Source organism: Sapajus apella, unplaced genomic scaffold (genome assembly GCF_009761245.1).
Source record: "Sapajus apella isolate SASKATOON/1434 unplaced genomic scaffold, GSC_monkey_1.0 scaffold40, whole genome shotgun sequence".
Classification (NCBI taxonomy): Eukaryota; Metazoa; Chordata; class Mammalia; order Primates; family Cebidae; genus Sapajus; species Sapajus apella.
In genome coordinates this window covers 8,362,248-8,388,134 of record NW_022436980.1, presented here as the reverse complement: position 1 = coordinate 8,388,134, position 25,887 = coordinate 8,362,248, and the positions used below count along the sequence as shown (strand labels likewise).

Genomic DNA, 25,887 nt, shown 5'->3' with positions numbered 1-25,887 from the left:
TTCTTTCTTTCTTTCTTTCTTTCTTTCTTTCTTTCTTTCTTTCTTTTCTTCTCTCTCTCTCTCTCTCTCTTTCTTTCTTTTTGAGTGCAGTGGTATGACCTTGGCTTACTGAAGCCTCACTTCCTGCCTGGGTTCAAGCTATTCTCCTGCCTTGGCCTCCCAAGTAGCTAGGATTACAGGCACCCCCCACCACACCCAGCTAATTTTTGTATTTTTATTAGAGACAGGGTTTCACCATGTTGGCCAGTCTGGTCGTAAACTCTTGAACTCAGGTGATCCAGCTGTCTTAGCCTCCCAAAGTGCTGGGATTACAGGTGTGAGCCACGGCTCCTGACTGCATTTCGTTTTCTGAATAATTTCATTCATTATATTTTGGGCTAAATATATTGCAAAATAAATTGTACTTATTTAACTTTAAAAACTCAAATATTTTAAATAATCATGTTAAAACATACTTCTTATTTAATTACATGGAGGTTGCTTGGTGAAAATAATATAGGAAAAATAGCACTAACATTTTTCGAGCTTTAAATATGTATACTTACTATGCTAGGCACTTTACCCATATTACTGCATTTGCAGTCTTCATAGTGGCCCATCATTTAGCTACAATTATTATCTCAATTGTACAAGTGAGGAAACTAAAGATGAGAGAAGAGACTAAATCAAGACCATATAGTAAATGGCGGAGCAAGTAAATTAACCCAGTTCTAACATCCAAGTTCACTTTTGCAAACACCAGGTTGCACATTAATAAATGTCATACCCCACCCTCAATGCAGTTTAGTCCTGAAACTCATTGGTCTTAATTTCACAGAGGGTATTTTATGTATCCTTCAAATGGGGATGAATTCTATTTAATAATTTGACTCCAGTTGTAGCTATGTGACTACAGGCATCTGATGGAAGGTGAAAAAATCAGCTAACCATCTAAGCACCTAGTCAACTTAATACTAGATACTTGCAAACATAAAAATGCTTGGGTAGCTAAGAATTTTTTTACTTTGCACTTGGTTGTGTGGCATCCTGGCATCATAGAGAGAAATTCCGAACTATACAGTTTAAAATTACAGATGGACTTTCCATAGAACCTCAGTGACCAAATTTTCTAATTTAAAATTGCAATACACAAACTGACAAATGTGTGCTTGTGAGTATAATAAGACAGAATATTTAAAACCTGAAAAATTGCTGGGTGCAGTGGCTTACGCCTGTGATCCCAGCACTTTGGGAGCCTGAGACAGGTGGATCACTTGGGGTCAGGAGTTCGAGACCAGCCTGCCCAACATGGTGAAACCCTGTCTCTACTAAAAACAAAAATTAGCTGGGCATGGTGGCAGGTGCCTGTAATCCCAGCAACTCCAGAGGCTGAGGCAGGAGAATAGCTTGAACCCTGAAGGTGGAGGTTGCAGAGAGTCGAGATTACGCCACTGCACTCCAGCCTGGGTGACGGGAGCAAAACTCTGTTTCAAAAAAATAAAATATAAATAAACCCTGAAAAATCAGAAGCTTTCGATGAGCTACTCATAGGGTTTCCCTCTTGGCGATACATGGGTTCCTATGTTAATATAAGGTAGCAAGTGACTTTTCTCAATCGGTATTCTCAAGGCATACACCCCACTGAAGCAAGTATAGAGATTTTATTTAGAGACAATATTATTTGAGAGTAACTCCAACATCTGTCCTACCCAACTGAGCACTGCAACATTCTACTGCACTCAGTTTAGAAAGAAAGCTATCTATTCATCATCAGTAGGACAGCCAGAGCATTTTTGCAAGAAGTAGTGATAGATTTGTACTTAACTATTTATAGCATCTACTCAGTTCTCTTTTCTTACCATCAACCTGTTTTTTTAAGAAAGCTACCCAAGCTATGGATGCAATGCCTATGTTTTAGGCAGGTGAATACTATGTTCTAACTTGGTTTATGCTCTACGACGCCTTCGGTAAGCAAATGTAACTGCTTGGTTTTATCTACGATTACCCACTTAGCACAAACATTACACCGGACTAAGTTCAGCAAGGAAAAATGTTGCCTCCAAGGCTCCCTGAGAAATAAAACCAGAAATAATCTAAGCAGGTGCCTTACCATGGATTCTCCAGATGTCCAGATATGGGATTAGGAAGAAGACCCAAAATAATTTCCCAATTCCGAGCATGGCAGGCAATGTCTTCATTTCCGGCACATAGCAGGGATGGAAAAACTGCTCAAGTAGAAGTCTTCTCTTCGTCCTCTGAGTTCTGCAGAGTTGGGTCAGTTTACCTACCCCAGTGGCATCTGTGAAATTAAAAAAAAAAAAAAAAAAAAAAAAAAGAGAGAGAGAGAGAAAGGTGGTAAGAGAGAAATGTAGGAAGAGCCTGGATGATTTTGTGAAACAAAGTGAACAGAAAGACAATGTGGTACTCTGTTCTGTGGTTTTTGCTTCTTGTTAGGTTGGCTGTTCACTTTCAAACACTGATCTGCAAAGCAGCTCAGTCCTTAACTTCTCCTTCCGCTCTACTACCTTTTTGCCCCAGCTTGAGGTTTTTCCTGCTCTCAAAGTGAAATGAGCAATTAAACTTTAAAGAAATTTACATTGTTGCAGTCTTTGAGATTTTAATCAAATTAAGTCAGGAAATTTATGTTAAAACTATCAATGGTAACTATATACTTTCCCCTTTGTGATAGCCTGTGATTATGAAACTTCTTTTATGTAAAAGATTTTAGGTTTCTTTTTTTTCCTGTACTTGTCACGGTAAGATGAGGATGCCTATTGTCATTAAACCAGTGAAGACTTATCTGAGGTTATGGAGAAAATGAGTGACAGGAAGCACTTCCTTAACAGAAAAAGGAAGATCAGTCGTCTTTAATCTGTGGATACATATCAATGGAACAAGATCATCATTAATATTGGCTACATGTTCTCTCTAGAAAATAAAGTTCTAATCTAAAGGAGATCTTGAATATCAATTAAAGGAAATTTCCATTTTAAACATTCATCATACAGTTGTTGTCTTAATGAAGTAGAATAGAAACCGTAAAGGAAGAAATGGAAAAGTTCAAGATCAGATGGCACAGGCCACCATAAGGCTGTTTTCTCCACAACCACTTGTAATAACTAGCTTAGCTTATAGGAGCTAATCAAATTCACCTGCTGTTTGAGACTCCAAATGAGAGATCTAGATTTGTGGCATTTGCGGTCATTGACAGAAGTCGATTATGTAAGTTTTTTCCTCAGATACTGATGATTTTTTTCCAAGGCCAAACTTCAATGGTTTTAAGTAAGTAAAATTAAAAAACAGTTATCACATATTTATTGATTCAAATAGACAATGTGCTATGGTTGGAGATAAATGATGAATGAGTTGCTACTACTGCTGATTTTAAAGAACGCATTCAGCCAGTATTACTATTTCCTCACATTCACCTTTAGTGTTGGTCCTATAATATAGTATAATACAGAGAGGCTACACATAGCCTTTTAGAATTTTCATTACCAATCAGATAAACATCCTGGGAAATATTTGTGCATTATTTACACAGCTTTTTCATTTTCCTGTGTTCACAGTAGAGTAAAAGCTTCCTGTGGCAGCTGAAGCAAGGCTTACTGTCCCTTTAAAATGGTGCACAGGTCAAAAGCCATAGCCCATAAGTTCAGGATATTGTCCCAAACTGGAGAGAGGTCGTGTTAACTTTATCTCAGCTTTAAACTGTTATGTCACTATTTTAAATATTTTTTTCATATTAAAAAGTCCATACTAATTAGACAAAATTTGGAAAAACCCTCATGTAGCATCTAATGTATTTAAAATATACATATATATATATATCTTCTTGTTTTTATTAGCATGCCTACCTCTTTATCTCTCCACAGCTAGAGTCCTGAGAGTCTCACTGTAGATAAAACTCTGCGTCAGATTCTCACTCCCATCTTTGTTCTAGAAAAAAAAAAAAATGGAAAGAAGCTAGACTCAGAAATTTGTTATTCCAGTAACAACTCAGTATTGCCTTAAGCTTATAACTTTTGTAATCCCATCATAATTATGTATCGTTTAAACCAAAAATTATAATTTTCATTTACATTTGCAAATTTAAAGAATTTACTACATTCTCAAAAGCGATTGCATTACATATTGAAACAATTTTAAAAACATGAACCTATAATTAGTTTTATGTTGAAAACAAAAAGAGAGAATTTGGTTTCTTCAAATTCTTTTTACAAACATCTCAGGAACTACTTGGAGGGCAAATTTTTTAGTTCACTTACAGACTCAGTTGCTTTCAAGAATCATGAAGCAGCTATACTTCCTGCAATATTTTACCCCTAGGTGATCAGAGAACCAGCAATCACAAAACATGACACAGGGCCCTGGAAAAGTCTTTCCCCTGATGTTAGACAATCCCAGAGAGATGAATCTTGGTTCTGATCTTTTTAACTTCCCCCCAAAATATCCCATAGCTTTACTGTAAATGTAGTCCAGCATTTAAAAACTTTGACATTTTTCTATTTGGTGTAATTTTTTTTACTAATGGTATTGTTAGAAATGGTTTCTATACATGACTGTACTTTATAATCAGCCTGAGCACTTTTAATAAAATGGGTGGAATTTTTGAATCCTACCCATTTCCATTGAATCAGAATCTCACAGGGTGAAGTTCAGATGTCACTATTTTTAAAAAGCTCCAAAGGTGATTTTGATATATTAGTTTGAAGGAATATTTAGAAACCAATTATGAGTTGGCAGGGGACGTAAGTTTTTGAATCACATAAAACATGGTATCAAATCTTTGTCACTTACTAGTTATTGGACGTTTAATAGATTTTCTATGTTCCTAGAGTCTGTAGTAGACACAGAGATGGAGATGCACCTCTCAGATCCCCCTTCAACATTGTATTTGCTCTTAGCTGGGGGGAATGCAATAGGTAGAGTACCTCCAATGTAAACTTCTCCCAGTTCTGCTCAGCTGAGACACACCTTGACCAGCGTCATGCTTTCCCATTACAGCTTGCATCCAATGATGGAGCAAGGAAAGTATATAGATTGCTGGCCATTTTGACCTGACATGGGAAGCTGATGGGCAATACTTGATCCAGAGTTCCCAACTGCGTTTGCTAAGGGTATATGAGGCCTATGGCCCAGTTTAATTTCTTCCTCTGCTCTCTTCCTTTCACAGTTGTTGATCCCTAATCTATTTTTGCTTCCAGAGAACCAAATCTGCTCCACATTTCAATTTCCAGTTATGTAAAACATAGAAACAATACCTATCTGCTTTGTTGGTTAACTGAGGTGAAATATGCAAAGTAATCAGTAAATTGCAACTATAATCATTCTGGAAACAAGAAGCCCTGTATTAATAAACCCAAATGTAATGATGGTGGAACAAGTTGAAAATATCTACTTGCTAATGGGAGTCATTGTTGCACAGAGATCAAGTCTCTAAAGTAAATGTCATAATAAAGCTTTGATCAGCAGAGGAATGGTGTAGTTTAAAGGTGGCCCAAATTACAAAAACATTTACAAGGATGGATCAGCCATGCAGAAGGGCCTTAGGTCTCTATGTAGCATCTCACACTTCCATGTCTTATGAACTAAAAATCAAGTTATATGCACCCAACATTCCCATGACAGTGTTTAAAAAAATTTCATAGGCAATTTTTGATTGTTGAGGGAAGTGTTCTTTGCAAAATAATATAACATAATAAAGTGAGGAGGCCTTGCTTTTAGAACAATTGGTCTCCCCAAATGAAGAAAGAATATAGTATTCATAGTTCAAATTCTTATTTAACAGTAATCAATTCTAATTGAATAATATTTAGTCCATTTTGACAAAGACTGCTATGGTTTGAGCGTGGGCGTCTCCTTGGAATTCCTGTGTCAGAACTTAACCCCTAAGGTAATGGCATTACGAGACAGGGGCTTTTGGAATGTGATTAGGTCATGGGGGTCTGCCCTCATGAATGTAATTAATGCCGTTATGAAACAGGCTTCAGTCTGGGTGCTGTGGCTTACATCGTAATCCCAAACTTTGTGAGCCCAAGTCAGGAAGATCGCTTGAGGCCAGAAGTTCAAAACTAGCCTGGGCAATATAGTAAAACCCCTTTATCTACAAGAAACTTCAAAACTTAGCTGGATATGGTGGTATGTGCCTGTAGTCCCAGCTACTTGGTACACCAAGGCAGAAGGATCATTTGAGCCCATGAGTTCAAGGCTTCAGCGAGTTATGATCACACCACTGCACTCCAGCCTGGGCAACAGAGTAAGATCCTGTCTCTAAAAAAGGCTTCAGAGAGTTGCCTGCACTTCTATCTCTTCTACCATGTGAGGACACAGCATTTATCCCTTTTTGTCCTCTTTCTACCTTGCTGTCAGGAGGCAGTAAGAAGGCACCATTCGAGAGGCAGACGGCAACCCTCACCAGACACCATATCTGTTGGAACCTCGATCTTGGGCCTCCCAGTCTCCAGAACTGTGAGAAATATACTTCTGTTCTTCATAAATTACCCAGTTTTTATAGTGAGCTATGATCATGCCACTGCACTCTAGTCTGGGGGACAGAGAAAGACCCTGTCTTTAAAAACAAAGGAACAAACAAAAATTACTGTTTTTAAGGTATCTTGTCATACCAACACACATGGAAGAAGACCGTCATGTAAGTTTCTGCAAAGATTTTTTTCTAGGTCATGGTGCATCAATAGTCTGTTAGAAAGCTACTTTAAGCTAAGGGGGAAAATGTCAATATGACTAATTTTCAGTTTTTAGAGAAATAACACATACACCCACACACACACACGTTCCTATTCAGAAAAGGGAATACAAGAACCATAGGTAGCCTGCTCAATAGCCAGGGTGCCCTGCTGCAGCAGTAGGTGATGTTTTTTAATTAGCCCATGGAATAGCCTCAGCCTCTGCTCTCTGAAAAGTCTTTCTAGTTTTTAAAAATAAAGCTCAAGGGGAAGCAGACTCTGAGACAGAGCCTAGTATGCAGGAAGTTTATTAGGGTGTGCACTGGGGATCATTAAGTGTGAAGGCAGAAAAGAGAACCAAATTCAGCAGAGGGCAAAGGGAGACATCAGGGTGTGATACAGTCTCAGCAAAGGCCTCAGCAAATCAGAAGGAGGTCTGAAGCTTTGACCCTTTATAGAAGACTGACAGCTGAGGGCTCTTAGCCAGGAACACTCCCAGCAGCTCGAGAAAACAAATTCTTCAGTCCTGGAGAGGATCTGAATGCACTACACTGAATGCACTCTTTCCTTGATGACCACAGCTGAGATGGGCATTAGTGAAGAAGGCTTTGGGGGATGCACAGCTTCATCACTCTACTTCCTGTTTGTGCAAGTTAGGGTCCAGGTAGAGTTTTGGTGTTTAACATGGTCTATTATAAAATAGTCTTAGAGTTCTCTCAAACATCTCGTAGTATTTCTGTCTATTGTCATTCAGTAAGTTTCGTGCACAAATAACTTCAGTTAAAGAACTTGTGTAGTCATGGACTTTTCAGGCCAAAGAGACTTACTACTAGCCATTATGTTCTGCCCAGTCTCCAGTTCCCATTACAATGATAGCTACCCTGAGACTGTTTAAAACAGGACATGGTAGAAAGGCAATTCTTAATCTTATCTTTATGAGCGAGTCCCCACGGTCGGCAAAGAACTCTTAAAGGATTTTTTGGAATAAAACTTGGGGTCAGAAACTTATCTCTTTCTAAGGCTACAGTTTTACAATTAGGGTAAAGAAGAAGCTGGTAAACTAAAAAAATATATTTTTTAGAGTGGCTTTCCCAGCAAAATTGAGTGGAATTACAGAGTTCTCATATAGTCCCTGCCCCTACACATGCACAGCATCCTTCACCATCAACAATGGCACCAGAGGCCGGGCGCAGTGGCTTACTCCTGTAATTCTAGCACTTTGGGAGGCTGAGGTGGGTGTATCACCTGAGGTCACGAGTTCCAGACCAGCCTTGCCAACATGGCGAAATGCTGTGTCTACTAAAAATACAAAAATTAGCCGGGTGTGGTGTTGCATGCCTGTAATCCCAGCTACTCGGTATGCTGAGGAAGGAGAATCACTTGAACATGGGAGGTGAAGCTTGCAATGAACCTCTCTACTCCAGCCTGAGTGACAGGAGCAAGACTCCATCTCAAACAAAACAAAACAAAACAAAACACTGGCACCAGAGTAATACATTTATTACAATAGATGAATCTATGTTGACACATCATCACCCAAAATCCAAAGTTACCATTAGGCCTCACTCTTGATATACATTCTATGGATAACGTGTATAATGACATTTATCCAGTTATAGTATCATAAAGAACAGTTTCACTGCCCTGCAAATCCTTTATGCTGTGTCTTATCATCCTCCCTCTGCCCTAACACCTGGCAACCACTGTTTCCATAGTAGTGCTTTTCCCAGAGTGTCATATAGTTGGAATCAATGTAGCCTTTTCAGGTTGACTTCTTTCACTTAGTAATATGCATTTAAGTTTCCTTCATATCTTTTCATGGCTTGGTAGCTCATTTGTTTTTAGTGCTTAATAACATTTCATCGTCTGGATATACCATAGTTTACTCACTTATCTACCGAAGGACATCTTGGTTGCTTCCAGATTTTGACAATAATGAATGTGCTTCTGTAAGCATCTATGTGCATGTTTAGGGGAGACATATGTTTTTCAACTCACTGAGTAAATACCATAGTTGAATTTTTTAACTGCAAGATACCAAATTACTGAAGGGTCAGCCTACTCAGATTGCAGACCACAGGCCCATAGCCTGTCTTAGCCAAGTGCTATTCCTTCTACCTCTAGTTTGAGTTGATCTGCATCTTTGTTCTAACGTTTTAGCTAATGTTACACACTTAGTCAGCATGGGTTCTGCCATGTAAGAATTGTTTGCCACCACATAACTAGGTTCACTAGCTTTCCAGGCTGAAAATTCAAACTCTTAGTGTCTTTCTCCCTACTTCCTCCATGAAGCCAAAGCCACAATTTAGATTATGATATATTCTGTACAGAGTCCTGGTAAAAATGACTAGTTCATATAATTGTCTCTAACTAGTTTAACAAGAAAGGAGTCATTTTAAATTTCTTAAAGTGCCAGAAAATAAACTTAGATGCTATATAGTGAGGAGTAATACAGCAAAGAGAAATGTCCAACTATCCAACAGAGTTGCATTAGCAAAAATCATGCTGCTGCCTCTGTGCTTAATTCCTGTAAAGTCAGAGACCAAACCTTCACCCATACTGTTCTGGAAAAAATTACCTCCATGACAGTGCTATCAGAAAACTCACGTCTCATGATGGCCACACCATGTTCTAAGTCTTACCCACCTGTGTCCTCAAAAGCTGTCACATGCAGAATCTCAATTGCAAGGGAGGCTGGGGAATGTGATCTTTAACTTGCCTACTTCCAGAGTCCCAGAAGATTTGAAGATAAAAAGGAGTTGGAGTTTGACAGGCTCTCAAACAAGGGCAGTTTTACCCCTCAGGAAAATTTGACAATGTTTGGAGACAATTTTGCTTATCACAGCTGGTGTGGGGGTGCTATCAGCATCTAGTAGGTAGAGGCCATGTTGCCAGACATCTTAAAATGCACAGGAGAGAACTCACACCAACAAATTATCCAGTCCAAAATGTCAATGGTGCAAGGTTGGGAAATCCTTGTGCAAAGTGAGCCAACCTACTGTATCTACCTCAAAGTTCCTCCCCTGATTGATTGATAGTGCTTGGTGGCAGTAAAGGCCCTAAGATTCATTTCTGGAGATTCACGAAGCAGAAATCTGAACTCCACAGTCTTACACTACCTGTCCCGCCGCCGCCACACACACAATTGCTTATTTTAAAAAGGAAACAAAGATAGAGACTATGTTTCATGACCACCTGAGTTTCAGTCTTCCATCCCACTTCCCACCTGCCCGTGTATTATTGCATCTTGAATTTAGTAAAACTTCTCTTCTTCAATCCAAATTTGAAGAATTTGAACACATACCTACATCAGTCTCTCACCAAACCCATCTTGAGTTCTGTTTTAGACTGGGTTCCCCCAGAAGCAATCCCAAGTCAAGGACTTGAGTGCAAATAATTTATTGGGAGGTGTTCCTTACATATTATGGGGGTGAAAAAGACAGGAAAAAGAAGGAAGTTATTAATTGGTTTGTTTGCTAGTTGCAGATTACCGTTAGTGGATGAGGCACTTAATCCCCATCTCTAGGACTCTTGAGAGCCAACACTGAACATAGGCTTCAGTTATCCCACTCAAGAGCTGAGGGAGTTGGCACATTTATGCATTTTATTCGTTTCTTAATGTTCCTTTAACAAACTACCGCAAATATGATGGCTTAACACAAACTTATTACAAAACAGTTCTGGAAGTCAGAAGTCCAAAATGGGTCATACTGGGCTAAATTCAAGGTGACAGCAGAACTGCATCTGAAGGCTTCGGGGGAGAATCTGCTACTTTGTCTCTTCCTCTTCAGCTTTTAGAGGCCATTTGCCTTCCTTTGCAAATAGAAGGGGTGTCCCCTTACTCTATGTTCAAAGCCAGCATCATAGTATCTTCAAATTTCTGACTATGACCTCCTTCTTCCACTTTTAAAAAAGAATCCATAGGATAGGATTAAGCCTATCTGGAAAATCCCTCAGTCCTTGAGTGGGATAACTGAAGTCTTTGCTTAATGTTGCCTCTCAGAGTCCTGGAAGTGGGGATTAAGTGCCTTATCCACCAATGGTAATCTATAGCTAAGAAACAAACCAATTAGTGGCTTCCTTCTCCTTCCTGTCTAACCTTTTCACCCTCCTATTATGTTAGGAACATCTCCAGATGAACTACTTGCACTCAAGTCCTTGAATTGGTGGTTGCTTCTGGGGGAACCCAGTCTAAAATGGAACTTGAGATGAGTTTGGTGAGAGGCTGATGTAGATATGTGCTCAAATTCTTCAAGTTTGGATTGAAAAAGTTTTGTATTTATCATAAGCTTCCATCTCAAGATAATCACTTAATCACATCTGTAAAGTATCTTTGCCATGTGAGGCAACTCATTCAGATGATGCGGATTAGGTTGTGGACATCTTTGGGTGGGCCTTTATTCTGACTGCTGCATACATCTCCTCTCATCAGTCATTAGTTGAAGACCAATTCCAAGGGGAGCATTAGCACTTCAGCCTGATACTCAGGCAAGTAAAGCAGGCTCTGGTAGTCAGATAAAACTCACACGCAAAGAAATGCAGGTGCCAGCAACTGGAAATTAGGAAGTGGGCAGCAAAGTGACGAGATGAGGGATAGAGGTGGAGATCAGCCACCATCTGCTACAAAATGCACAAACGAATTTTTTAAAGCTTTTGTTTTGTTTTAAGAGAGGAAGGAAGGAAGGGAGACAGGACAAAAATCACAAGGCCTATGCAAAGCTAATGTTTATATGCAAGAAAAGGCTTATATAAATGTGGAAGGGAGATGCAGAGTTCAACAAGCAAGCCACCATATTTTTTAACTGTATAATAAAAGAGAAACACAACTCCGAAGAATCAAAAAACTTTCTCCCTTGGAAAGCAATGTATTAAAAGAAACAATATGTTTTAGAAAACTTTTATGTTCTTAATATGATTCAGTAGTTCACTGTTCATTTTGAGAAGATGGTGGTGGCAGCAAGATAGTTTTTCAATCTTTCCAAATACTCACATCCAAATAAATAGAGTACCAATATTACAAAATCAAAAACTCATGAATAACTTTTACAAAAAAAATTAAAAATAACAACAACAAAAAAAACAGGTATGAAACGTGTCACAGAGCACAATATACAAGCAGATGAGGACAAACTACCAACAGGCATACTTACTGTTCTGCATACAACAACTTCTGTGCAAGAGGAAGTAGAGGAATGCAATGGGACATCCGATAGACCTGAGAACAAAAGAACCCTCAAAATAGCTAACAGGAACTCACTGCAGCACACAGTGAGCCAACTGGGAGGGATGTGCCTGCTCTATTAGCAGATAATCCCAAGAGTCTGCTGTAAGAACTGGAGAGGCTGGAGACATTTTCAAAATTAAACCACCATGGCTTCCTTCCAGGGAGCCAACAATGTATACAAATTGCTGGGAGTGGCATCAAAGTAGAAAAGAATAGTAACAATAAAGATGAAGAAAAGAAAAGGTTTATTAAAAGGTAGGGGAAGAAAACAGTTCAAAAAGCAAGCTACATTTTTTTTTTTTAACTCTCTAAAGAAAAAAAGCAAAACAGAAAACAGAGCCCTCTTAAAGTAGAAAAATGACCCTGTGTCATTCCTCCTTCTAAAAGTTTGGAAAAAATGAATTAAGCAACAGGAAAGTAGTGAGGTCAAATCCCATACAAAGTTATTAAAAGAAAAGAGAATAAAGAACAGAATAATTTTCCTACAAACAATGAAAGCATGCCAAAAAGACATGTCCACAGAATAGATTCTTAAATTAAGTAACACAAAGCATGAAAGAACAACACAATTTGGAATCTGAAAAACTCAAAACAAGGCAACAATTCAGAAAAGAATTAGAAATAAAGAAGCTCATTTTAGAAATAAAGACTAAACAATAAGAAACACAAGAGTGACTCAACACAACAGATAATGCCTTAATAAAAAGAGGTGAAAATGAGACTTCTTAAAATGCACAATAAATAAATAGATATAAAGGATTGAGATAAAGTAATGAATATTGAAAGTTAGCCATGAAGATACAACATATAGTTAAGAGAAACCCCTTATAAAGAAAACCAAAGCAGGAAAATACTAAAAAGTATAATTTTTAAAAATCCTCAAATAAAAAATAATATTCTCCTATGACCACTATGTGTGTAATACGGAATAAAGTAATTGTGGAATAATCTAAATCTACCAATTGCTATGTCTTTGAGAATTATAATTCTCCAATTCTCCATGGAAAGAAAGAAAATACAGATGTAATATAAAGTTAGGTCAAAGACTCTGGAGCGTTGGATACAATTGGAGACCATTATTCTAAATGAAGTAACTTAGGAATGGAAAACCAAACATCATATGTTCTCACTCATAGTTGGGAGCTAAGCCATGAGGTTGTAATGGCATAAGAATGATACAATGGGCTTTGGGGACTCCAGGGAAAAGGTGGGAGGGGCGTGAGGAATAAAAGATTACACATTAAGTATAGTGTGCACTGCTTGGGTGATAGGTAAACCAAAATCTCACAAATCACCACTAAAGAACTTATTCATGTAACCAAGCACCATCTGTTCCCGGAAAACCTACTGAAAATTTAAAAATAGCCATTTAACACTGACTAGTTCTTAATATCTATATCCAGCTGAACCATCCTGAGTAATGAAAGATATCTATGTGCTCCTTCTGTATCTGCCTTGATTCTTCTGACTTCAGGAAAAGAGAAAATGTAGTACAAAAACCAAGGTTTTCAGTAGTAGTAGTAGAACCACCTTCTAAAGAGGACCAAAACAAAACAACAATTGTCCAAGGATGACAAAAAGTTTTAGGGCAGCCACAGTGAAAAACACAATTGACAAGGAAATTAGTTACCTCTGTGGCACACGATAATTAAACATAACAATTGTAACTGTTACTGATAATTTATACTAAGTCATATCAGAATTATAGGAGTTTCCCATGATTTTGGAACAGATGTCAATAACATAGCTATACAACTACAGCCCAAAGAAAACCAAACACCATTTCATATTTGACAATCCTTCCTGTATAATTTTAATACCAAATAAGCCAAATTATGTCATTTTTGGGTGTTAGGGAACGTAATATATATATTTTTTTTTTTTTTGAGACTGAGTTTCGCTCTTGTTGCCCAGGCTGGAGTGCAATGGCGCGATCTCGGCTCACCGCAACCTCCGCCTCCTGGGTTCAGGCAATTCTCCTGCCTCAGCCTCCTGAGTAGCTGGGATTACAGGCACGCGCCACCATGCCCAGCTGATTTTTTGTATTTTTAGTAGAGACGGGGTTTCACTATGTTGACCAGGATGGTCTCAATCTCTCGACCTCGTGATCCACCCGCCTCGGCCTCCCAAAGTGCTGGGATTACAGGCGTGAGCCACCGCGCCCGGCGGAACCTAATATCTTAAAGAATTAATTAGGTAGGAAAAAGACATAATTTATGATTTGATTTTGCAAAATTTGTCAAATACCAAAGGTTTAAAACACTTGATATCGCAGGTTACTGTTGAATCCCTGAACAGACCAATAACAAGGTCTGAAGTTGAGGCAGCAATTAACAGCCTACAAAACAAAAAAAGTCCAGGACCAGATGAATTCATATTTCTACCACAGGTAGAAAGAGGTACCATTCCTTCTGAAATTATTCCAAACAAAACAAAAAGAAGGAATCCTCCCTAACTAATTTTATAAGACCAATATCATCCTGATACCAAAACCTGGCAGAGACACAACTAAACAAGAAACTTTCAGGCCAATATCCATGATCAACATTGTTGCAAAAATCCTCAATAAAATACTGGCAAACCGAATCCAACAGCACATCAAAAAGCTTATCCATCCCAATCATGTCGTCTTCATCCATGGGATGCAAGGCTGGTTCAACATACACAAATCTATAAATGTAATCCGTCACATAAACAGAACCAAGGACAAAAACCACATGATTACCTCACTAGCTGCAGAGAAGGCCTTCGACAAAATTCAACAGCCCTTTATGCTAAAAACTCTCAATAAACTAGGTATCGATGGAATGTATCTCAAAATAATAAGAGCTATTTATGACAAAGCCACAGCCAGTATCACACTGAATGAGCAAAAACTGGAAGCATTCCCTTTGAAAACTGGCACAAGACAAAGATGCCCTCTCTCACCACTCCTATTCAACATAGCATTGGAAGTTCTGGCCAGGGCAACCAGGCAACAAGAAGAAATAACGGGTATTTGATTTGGAAAAGAGGAAGTCAAATTGTCTCTATTTGTAGATGACATGATTGCATATTTAGAAGACCCTATCATCTCAGTCCAAAATCTCCCTCAGCTGATAAGCAACTTCAGCAAAGTCTCAGGATACAAAATCAATGTGCGAAACTGACAAGCATTCCTATACACCAGTAATAGACAAACAGTCAAATCATGAGTGAACTCCCATTCACAATTGCTACAAAGAGAATAAAATACCTAGGTATACAACTAACAAGGGATGTGAAGGACCTCTTCAAGGAAAACTACAAACCACTGCTCAATGAAATAAGAGAGGACACAAATAGATGGAAAAACATTTCATGCTCATGGTTAGGAAGAATCATTATTGTGAAAATGGCCATACTGCCCAAAGTAATTTATAGATTCAGTGCTATCCCCATCAAGCTACCATCGACTTTCCTCACAGAATTGGAAAAAAAAAATACCTTAAGCTTCTTATGCAACCAAAAAAGAGCCTGCACAGCCAAGATAATCCTAAGCAAAACAAAAACAAAAACAAAAACAAACAAAAACAAAAAAACGTTGGAGGCATCACACTGCTGGATTTCAAACTATACTACAAGGCTGCAAAACAGCATGGTACTAGTACCAAAACAGATACATAGACCAATGGAACAGAACAGAGGCCTCAGAAATAATGCCACACATCTACAACCATCTGATCTTTGACAAACCTGACAAAAGCCAGCAATGGGGAAAGGATTCCCTGTTTAATAAATGGTGTTGGGGAAACTGGCTAGCCATATGCAGAAAGCAGAAACTGGTCCCTTCCTCATACATTATACAAAAATTAACTCCAGATGGATTAAAGATTTAAACATAAGATGTAACACCATAAAAACCCTAAAAGACAACCTAGGCAATACCATTCAGGACATAGGCAGGGGCAAGGACTTCATGACTAACACCCCAAAAGCAATGGCAACAAAAGCCAAAATAGACAAATGGGATCTAGTTAAACTAAAGAGCTTCTGCACAGCAAAAGAAACTATCATTAGCGCGAACCGGCAACCAAAGGAATGGGGAAAAATGCTTGTAATCTACTCCTCTGACAAAGGGCTAATATCCAGAATCTACAATGAACTTAAACAAATTTACAAGAAAAAAACCAACAACCGCATCAAAAAGTGGGCAAAGGATATGAACAGACTTCTCAAAAGAAGGCTATTAGAAAAGGGGACGCTGGGGTAAGGTGCCTTAGATGTAAAGGACAAAGCTATTAGGAGGGCTGGGCGCAGTGGCTCATGCCTGTAATCACAGACTTTGGGAGGCTGAGGTGGGTGGATCATTAGGTCACGAGATCGAGACTATCCTGGCTGATATGGCGAAACCCTGTCTCAACTAAAAATACAAAAATTAGCCAGGCGTGGTGGTGTGTACCTGCAATCCCAACCACTCGGGAAGCTGAGGCAGAAGAATTGCTTAAACCCAGGAGGCAGGGGTTGCAATGAATCAAGATTGTGCCACTGCATTCCAGCCTGGGTGACAGAGTGAGACTCTGTCTCAAAAAAGAAAGAAAAGAAAAGAAAACAGAAGTAAAGAAAAGAAAAGAAAAGAGAAAAGAAGAGGAAGAAAATAACAGCAGATTTAAAGCTAGCAGAAAGGAAAATAGAGAAAAAAGAAAACTTAGGAACTCTGTATTTGCAGGTTGACCTTAGGGCTCTTTTTCATTAATGTAAATGTGCACAAATACCATATTACTTCCATTTCACATAAACCCTAGCAAGTGGAGGTGCCATAAAACCTATGGAGTGCTTGAAAGGGGGTTACTCTCCTTATTTTCTCCTCATTCTTATATTATTTGTTTCTCTCTTTTTTCTTAAAAGAAGGAACTGAGCTGTGGCTTAGGGTTTTTGTGTGGTGAACTGATGATGTGTGCTGCTTGTGGGCAGGACTATACAGTGTGTTACCACTGAGCCATTTTCACCATTTTATAATTTCATTTCTCTCTCCAGAGGTCTATGGCCTGTGAGAGGGCTCAAAATACCAGGTGACCAGACCTTATAAGCATTTCCTGGATGAATCTTTTTAAAAATTAATTTTTGTTGGGGAATTCCCCATAGGGCTACTGTACAGGGGTTCAACCCCCCCCAGACACTCCTATGAGCCCCTGGTCACCCAGCTGAGTCAAGTATGTACTATACTTAATTATAGCTTAATACTGCCTTTACATTTGTTTATATTTTTCTCAACTGCAAATGGCACCATGTATGGTGTGTGTGTCGGTTTTGATAGATTTTAACTTTTTATATTTTATAGTTTTATGTGTTATGTATTTATGACATACCATTTTCTTAATTTTTTTGTTATCTCTAGGCTTTGTGGTTAATCTGAATTTTTCCAAATAGTCACAAATCTCCAAAAAAATCCAATACATTTATTGAAAAAATCCACATATAAGTCGGCCTGCACATTTCAAACATTTCAAACCTGTGTTGTTCAATGGTCAACTGCATTTCAGGTAAAGAGTACAGATGCCTGCAAATTTCTTTAAAATACATTTTAAAAGATGAATTAAATGCATCAATAAAGGTACAGACAGAGGATAGCTATATTGTCATATAGTAAAATGTTAATGGTAGAATCAAGATGGTGTGCATATGAGTGCTCACTGTAAAATGAATTCAAACTTTGTTGTATGTTGTAAATAAAATTTTGGGAGAAAAGATGCTTTTACTTGTAAGTGCAAATAAAAACTAATTTTATTTTAAAAGAATGCTAAATAATACAGTCTAATATTATTAGTGACAGTGTAGTATATAAGAACTCATATTTTCTTTTTTCTTTTTCTTTTTGTGGTGAGTATATAAATTAGGATAAACTATTTGGAAGATAGCTTAGAATTATTGTATATATTAAAGTGTAAAGTGGCTACCAACTTTGTATTCTTACTTCCAAGAATTTATTCCATGGGAATTATCATACAAGTGTGCAAAGATGCATATGCTTACATATTCATGTAAATCTTGATTATAATAGAAATAATATAAGCAAATGTAATGACTAGTTAGATGATTAACTGAACATCCTATACAACTAAATAGTAGGTAAACATTGTTAATCATAATATAGATCTATTAATATATTTCTTGAAGAAGACAATCCCCATATATTGTTTAGTGAACAATGATTACAGGAAAACATAAATGGTACAGTCCCAGTTTTGGTAAATGCACAGACACATCCATATACTCATTTATGTATAGTCATGAACATATACATCTATATAGGTTTTTAGACAGAGAGATCACTGAAAGAATATTCACCAAAATGTCTAAAATATTAACTTCAAGAAATAATAATGAACCTGACTTTTATTTTCTTCTTTGTATTTGTTTGCAATTTTTACAATGAACACACAATCCTTTACAAAAGCACTAGTTATTATTCAAAGTTGTGGGGGGTGGGAAGTAAGAGAGAAGGAGAAGGAAATATAGTCCAATGATGAAATAAAATGAAGCAGGCTTTATGTATTTGTATGGACTGATCTCCAAGATTTTTAATGTGATTATTATAGACTGACGTGTGTTACACCAAAATTCATGCTGAAGTCCTAATACCCAGTACCTAAGAATATGACTGTGTTTAGAAATAGCCAGTACCTAAGAATGTAACTGTGTTTAGAAACTTAAAGAGATCACTAAGTTAAAATGAAGTCAGTAAGGTAGGCCCTAATCAAATATGATTTATGTCTTTGTAAGAGGAGGAATTTTGTTCAGATATTGACAAAGATTCTAACTTGACCAAACTTCAGTCAGGCTCTGGAACCTTCTTCTAGGCCCATCTGTGCACCTCCTTGTAAAAATCCAGCTTTAGCCAAAAACTCTGTGAATGAGTTTAGCAAGAACTCCTCTCCACCAATAGCTGATCAACCGTGATATCTGATCAAGCTCCTCATCTTCCACTGTCCCACAGGTAATAAATCATGTTGGTCTGTCTGTAGCAAGAATCCTGTGAAGTTGGTTTAGCTGAAATTCTCCTCACCCCTTATGTTTCCTTTTAGTAATTTTCCATTCATGACCCCACCCTGCTCCTTGGGTATAAATTCCCACTTGCTCATGCTGTGCTTGGAGTTAAGCCCAATCTTTCTCCCACACCCCAAAATCTCATTGTGGTGGTTACCTATTCCTATTGCAATGGTCCTGAATAAAGTCTTCCTCACTGTGCTTTAACAACTATTATTTTTTTTTTTACATTTCTCATTTTTTTGTAATACATTAAGTAATTTGCTTTATGTTCTGTGTTTGCAATTTGAAGATGTGAACTTTTGTTTTTTAAGTCCTAGGGTACATGAGCAGGATGTGCAGGTTTGTTACATAGGTAAACATGTGCCATGGTGGTTTGCTGTACCTATTAACCCATCACCTACGTATTGGGCCAAGCATGCATCAGCGACTTTTCCTGATGGTTTCCCTTCCCCCAACCCCAATGACAGGCCCCAGTGTGTTGTTCCCCTCCCTGTGTCCATGTGTTCTTATTGTTCAGTTCCCACTTATAAGTGATAACATGTGGTATTTGATTTTCTGTTCCTGTGTTAGTTTGCTGAGGATAATGGCTTCCAGCTCCATCCATATCCCTGGAAAGGAGATGATCTTGTTCCTTTTTACGGCTGCATAGTATCCCATGGTGTGTATGTACCTCATTTTCAATCTATCCAACTGAAAAAGGTCTAATATCTAGAGTCTACAAGGAACTTAAACAAATTTACAAGAAATAAACACTCCCATTAAAAAGTGGGCAAAGGACATGAACAGATACTTCTCAAAAGAAGTGCAGCCAACAAACATATGAAAAAAATATGAAAAAAAGTTCAACATCACTGACTGTTATAGAAATACAAATCAAAACCAAAATGAGATACCATCTCACACCAGTCAGAATGGCGATTAATAAAAAAGTCAAGAAACAACAGATGCTGGTAAGGTTGTAGAGAAATAGGAATGGTTTTACACTGTTGGTAGGAATGTAAATTAGACCAAACATTATGAAAGACAGTATGGTGATTTCTCAAAGACATAGAACCAGAAATACCATTTGACCGAGCAATTCCATTACTGGGTATATACCCAAAGGAATATAAACCATTCTATTATAAAGATACATGCATATATATGTTCATTGCAACACTATTTACAAACAGCAAAGACATGGAATCAATCCAAATGATCATCAAAAAAATAATTTTTTTGTTGATTACAAAATAATTTTTTTTCCCTTAACAATATGTATAGAAGGAGAACACCATGTGAACATGAAGACAACCATCTACAAGCCAAAGAGAGAGGCCTCAGAGAAAACCAACCCTGCTAACACCTTGTCTTACACTCTAGCCCCACGAACTGTGAGAAAATCAATTTATTTAAGCCATTCTATTTAATCTGTGGTAGTTTGTTATTGCAGCCTTAGCAGATTAATACAGTGCTAAAAGCAAAAAGTATATCAATATATATAGGAGTGGCTTTCAGATTTTTGGTCACAATCCACAATATGAAATTAATTTTACCACTCTACCCACTATGCACAGACAGACATAGCTGGAACAAAAGTTTTAAAACAAAAATTTTTCTTGCTAGAGATAATGTATGTTGTTATTTTTACTTGTTTTATTATATTCCATCATTTCATATAAGAAAGTCACAATAACTGATTTTGCAACTGATGTACTGGCCAAATGTTAAAAAATGCTAGATAAGAAATACTATTATTTGTTAAAACGGCAACAAAGCCCTCAGCAAACTAGATTCTTGGAAGGATAGAGCCAGAAAGGGCATTTGTGAGCATCCATTATTTAAGTATAACTTTTTTTCTTTTTTTTTTTTCCAAAATAAAATCTTATGAGAAATTCCAATATATCAAACAGATAAATGCTGAGTTGCTTTGGTAGACAGTGATGGGGAGAGAAGTGGAGCCTTCCTACTTATCTCTGGCAGCCCTAATGCAGTGCAACAGCACCAAAAGCTCTTAGGTGCAGAATTTAAAATCCAAATATTTATTCCACTCCTCTCATTTTAGAAAGGGAGACACTGGGGTAAGGTGCCTTAGATGTAAAGGACAAAGCTATTAGGAGGGCTGGGCACAGTGGCTCACCCCTGTAATCCCACCACTTTGGGAGGCTGAGGCAGGCGAATTACAAGGTCAAGAGATTGAGACTATCCTGGCCAACATGGCGAAACCCCATCTCTACTAAAAACACAAAAATTAGCTGGGTGTAGTGCTGTGCACCTGTAGTCCCAGCTACTTGGGAGGCTGAGGCAGGAGAATCACTTGAACCCGGGAGGTGGAGGTTGCAGTGGGCCGAGATCAAGCCACTGCACTCCAGCCTGGCAACAGAGCAAGACTCCATCTCAAAATAATAATAAAATAAATTTAAATTAAAAAAAAATTAAAAGATGTTAGGTGATAGGGTTTGTGTCTCCACCCAAATCTCATCTTGTAGTTCCCATAATTTCCACACGTTGTGGGAGGGAGGAGGTGGGAGGTAATTGAATTATGGGGACAGTTTCTCCCATACTGTTCTCATGATAGTAAGTCTCACAAGTTCCAATGATTTTATAAGGGGTTTCCTTCTTTGCTTGGCTCTCATTTCTTTCTTGCCTGCTGCCATGTAAGACATATCTTTCTCTTCCTGCCATGATTGTGAGGCCTCCCCAGCCACATGGAACTCTGAGTCCATTAAACCTCTTTTTCTTTATAAATTACCCAGTCTCGGGTATGTCTTTATCAGCATTACAAAAACAGACTAATACATTAGGAGATTGAGACTGCAAGTTATAAGTGAACATTGTGTAGGTCTAGATGTACCATCATTCTTCAATAATTGAAGAAGTGAGAATCTCAAATATAAAGGAAGCCCATCAACATCATTCATCTCTTCCTTCCATTAAAATAAAAAATATAAAAGTAGAAGTAATGCTTGGTAAATCCAACACACCTCCAGTAGGCTCATATACTTACTTAAATACTCTGCTGTTCCACTGCCCTCTGCTGGATGCTCTTAGTATTTGTGGCCTCAAAATTAAAAGTTCTAGTGGTAGTAGTAATCACAGCAAGGCATCATTATCATCCTCAATCTAGCAGCAGCCCTGTCAAGGTCAAGCACTGTGCCACATGATTTATATCAAAATCCTCCTAACAACTCTATGGCTAGATAGTGCTCTCCTCATTTTGTAGATTAGGAACCTGGGGGTTCAGAGGTAAAGAAACAAACCAAGGTTACACAACTAAAAGCAAGGGACCTAGGAATTAAATATTGGTTCTAAAGCCCAGATCTTAATTACGTGCTGTTCATTAAATTTTCAATCTGTCAGCTGTATTGGTGATAAAACTGGAATGATATTACTAGTTTTGATCTTTTGATTCATTGATTATTAATAATGGAATCAAACTTATCTTTATTCTAAAAAGCCAAAAATTATCTTCCCAAAATTTACCAAGAGGAAAAGCTTACTACTCAACAGAGCAGGAGAGAATGTTTTCAGAGTTTCTCAAAATGTGATTCAGAAAACTCCTGCATTGGAATCACGAGGTGCCACTTTAGTACACAAAATCCTAGGCTCCAGGATGCATTTTGGAGGTAGAGAGGACAGGACTTGTTCCTGAAAGCTGGGATATGTGTTAGTGGAGTGAGGTGTAGAGAGAAAGAGGAACAAAAGATGGCTCCTAAAATTTTTGGCTCAGGACAAATTTTGGGGAGGAGAGTAGTGGCGTTATCTGAGATGGGAAAGATTATTAGGGGTGCAAGGGTTTTTATTGTTAGTTAGGTTGTGGTAGCTGCTTTTTCTGGCAGCAGATATAAAATCAGGAGTTTTGGTTTAGACAGTATACTTAGGTTGCCATATAGGTAACCAAAAAAATATGGTAGAGTTAATTACACAGAAAATTAACTTTTTAAAATTCAGATCTATATTTAAGATCTATTCATGTTGTTTCCTATGTATGTTTCTAATCGCTGCATAATCCCTTGTAACTCTATCAGTAATAAGTCACCAGATTACCCCCAACTCCTGCACCACAACCAACACAGCAATGAACATCCTCCTATACAATCCTTTAAGGTCCTCCGCATGTATTCTTTTGGGGTATATACTCAGGAGTGAGGTATACTCAAATGGATTCGATACTGCCAGGTTACTCTCCAAAATGGCTGTGCCAGTCTATACCCTATCAGCAGCGCACAAGAGTTCCTCTACCTTCACATTTCTTTGAATGCTAACAAGCATCCAACCTAATTTTTTACCAGATAAAGAGGCATCTTATTGTTATAACACATATTTCTCTGTTAAGTTTGAGTATCTTTACACAGCTGTTGGACTTTTGGGTTTCTGTAAATTGCCTATTAATATTTCATTGTTTTTCTCTTTGACATGTGATAACTACATATTTATGGGATATATAGTAAAATTTCAATACATGTATACAATGTGTAATGAGGAAGTCAGGGTAATTAAGCATATCCATTATCTCATTTATGATGTGAACATTCAAAATAAAATCCTCTCTTCTAGCTTTTTAAAAAATATACAATATTTACCTTACAGTGCTACAGAACACTAGAACTTATTCTTCCTCTTCAGCTATAATTTTGTATCTGTTAAGGAACTTCTCCCTATCCTTCCCTCCCACTACTCTTCCCATACTCTAAAACCCACAATACTCTCTACTTCTCTGAGCGTTTTTTGTTTGTTTGTTTCTACATATGAGAACAGAAATAAATAAATAAAGGACAGACCAACTGTACAGTCAAAAAAAAAATACATATGAGAACATGTGGTATTTATCTTTCTCTGTCTTATTTCAGTTAACATGCCCTCCACGTTCATCCACATTGCCACAAATTAGAAGACAATTCTTTTTTTACAGCCAAATAGAATTCCATTTTGTGTATATACACCACCTTATCCATTCCTCTTTTGATGGACATTTCATGTCCTGGCTATTGTTAATAGTGCTGCAATAGACATGAAGGTGCAGGGATTTCTCTGACATACAGATTTCCTTTCCTCCAGATAAATACCCAGTAGTGAGACTGCTGGATGGTAGAGGAATTCCATTTTTAGTTTTTTGAGAAACTTCCATAATCTTTTCCACAAAGGTTAATTTGCCTTCCCACCAACAGTGTACCTCTGCATCCTCGAGAGCACTTATTTTTTGTCTTTTGATAATAACTAATTATATCTCCGATGAGGTATCTCATTGTAGCTTTGATTTGCATTTCCCTGATGATCAGTAATGTGGGGCATTTTTCATATACTTGGTCGTTTTGGTGTCTTCCAAGAAATTAGTTCAGATTCTTTGCCCATTTAAAAATCAGACTATTTGCTGTTTTTTTTTTTTTTTTTTTTTTTTTCTGTTGAATTGAGTTCCTTGCACATTGGGAATATTTGTCCCTTGTCACACTAGTTTGTAAATATTTTATTGCATTCTACAGGTTGTCTCTTTACTTTGTTCTTTCATTTGCTGTGCAAAAGCCTCTTAGTTTGATACGGTCCCATTTGTCTATTTTTGTTTTTGCTTTAATCCACTTTGATTGGTTTTGATATACAGTGAGAGATAAGGGCTTAGTATCATTCTTCTGCATATGGATATCCAGTTTCCCCAGGATCACTAATTGAAGAGGGTCCTCTTTCCCCAGACTTCTTGGCACCTTTGTCAAAAATCAGTTGGTTTTGAATATACAGATTTATTTTTGGGTTCTCTATTTGTCTATGTGTTTGTTTTTATGTAAGTACTATGCTGTTTTGGTTACTGTAGCTTTGTTGTATATTTTGAAGCCAGGTAATGTGACACATCTAACTTTGTTATTTTTGCTCAGGATTCCACTGGCTACCTGGGGTCTTTTGTGATTCCACATGAATTTTAGAATTGTTTTCTCTATTTCTAAGAAAGATGACATTGGTATTTTGATAAGGATTGCATTAAATCTGTAGATTGCTTTGGGTTGGTAGTATAGTCATTTTAACATTAAATCTTCCAATGCACAAGCATCGATGTCTCAATTTTTTTTGTGGCCTCTTCAATTCATCAGTGCTTTTTTATAGTTTTTGTTGTAGAGGTTGCTTATGCCCTTGATTAAATTTATCCCTAGGTGTTTTTCTTTTGTAGCTATTGTAAATAGGATTGCTTTTTTGATTTCTTTTTAAGCTAGTTCATTATTGGTTTATAGAAATGTCATTGATTTTGCATCCCATAACTTTACTAAACTCACTTGTCAGTTCTAAGAGCTTTTGGATGGTGTCTTTACATTTTTCTATGTATTACAGAAGACCATGTTACCTACAAAGAGGGACAATTTGACTTTCTCATTTGCAACTTGGATGCCTTTTATCTCTTTCTTTTGCTTAACTGCTCTGGCTAGGACTTCCAGTACTATGTTGAATAACAGTGGTCAATGTGGACATCTTGGTCTTGTTCCAGTTCTTAGAAGTAAGGCTTTCAGTTTTTCCCCAGTTAGTATGTCAGCTGCAGGCTTATCATATATAGCCTTCATTGTGTTGAGGTGTGTTTCTTCTATACTCAGTTATTTAGAGTTTTGTCTATTTTTCTACTAAGACTTGGGAAGTTTTCAGCTATTATTTCACTAAATAGGTTTACTATGTTTTTCTCCAATCTCTTGTCACTTCTGAATCCCTAAAATGCAAATCCTTGTTACTTGTGTCATGTAGACTTTCTTCATTCTTATATATATATATATATATATATATATATATATATATATATATATTTTCTTTTTGCATGTCCAAATATGCTATTTCAAAAGACTTGTCTTCAAATTCAAAATTCTTTCTTCTGCTGGATCTAGTCTATTGTTGAAGCTCTCAATTACATTTTTCATATAATTCATTGAATTCCTCAATTCCAGGATTTCTTTTTCACTCTGTTGAATTTCTCACTCAGACCTAAACTATTTTTCTGGTTTCTTTGTATTGTCCATTTGTGCTCTCTGGTATCTCACTGAATTT

The 25,887-nt window shown here is 37.4% G+C and overlaps 1 protein-coding gene across 5 annotated transcripts in view; it reads right to left on the bottom strand.

The window, feature by feature from the left end:
- Nucleotides 1–12,099, bottom strand: part of BTLA (B and T lymphocyte associated) — a 44,606-nt gene extending 32,507 nt beyond the window's left edge. For 2 of the 5 annotated variants that reach the window (XM_032299096.1, XM_032299099.1), the window contains exons 1-2: nt 11,816–12,099; nt 2,090–2,278 (exon numbers count right to left, since the gene is read on the bottom strand). In XM_032299096.1, coding sequence (XP_032154987.1) covers nt 2,090–2,278; nt 11,816–11,825 — 199 coding nt within the window. In that variant the 5' untranslated portion in view covers nt 11,826–12,099. Of the gene's footprint in view, nt 1–2,089; nt 3,680–3,836; nt 3,919–11,815 lie in introns of those variants that run through there. The other 3 variants (XM_032299098.1, XM_032299095.1, XM_032299097.1) reach the window with 3 other exon arrangements.
- Nucleotides 12,100–25,887: the final 13,788 nt, after the last annotated feature.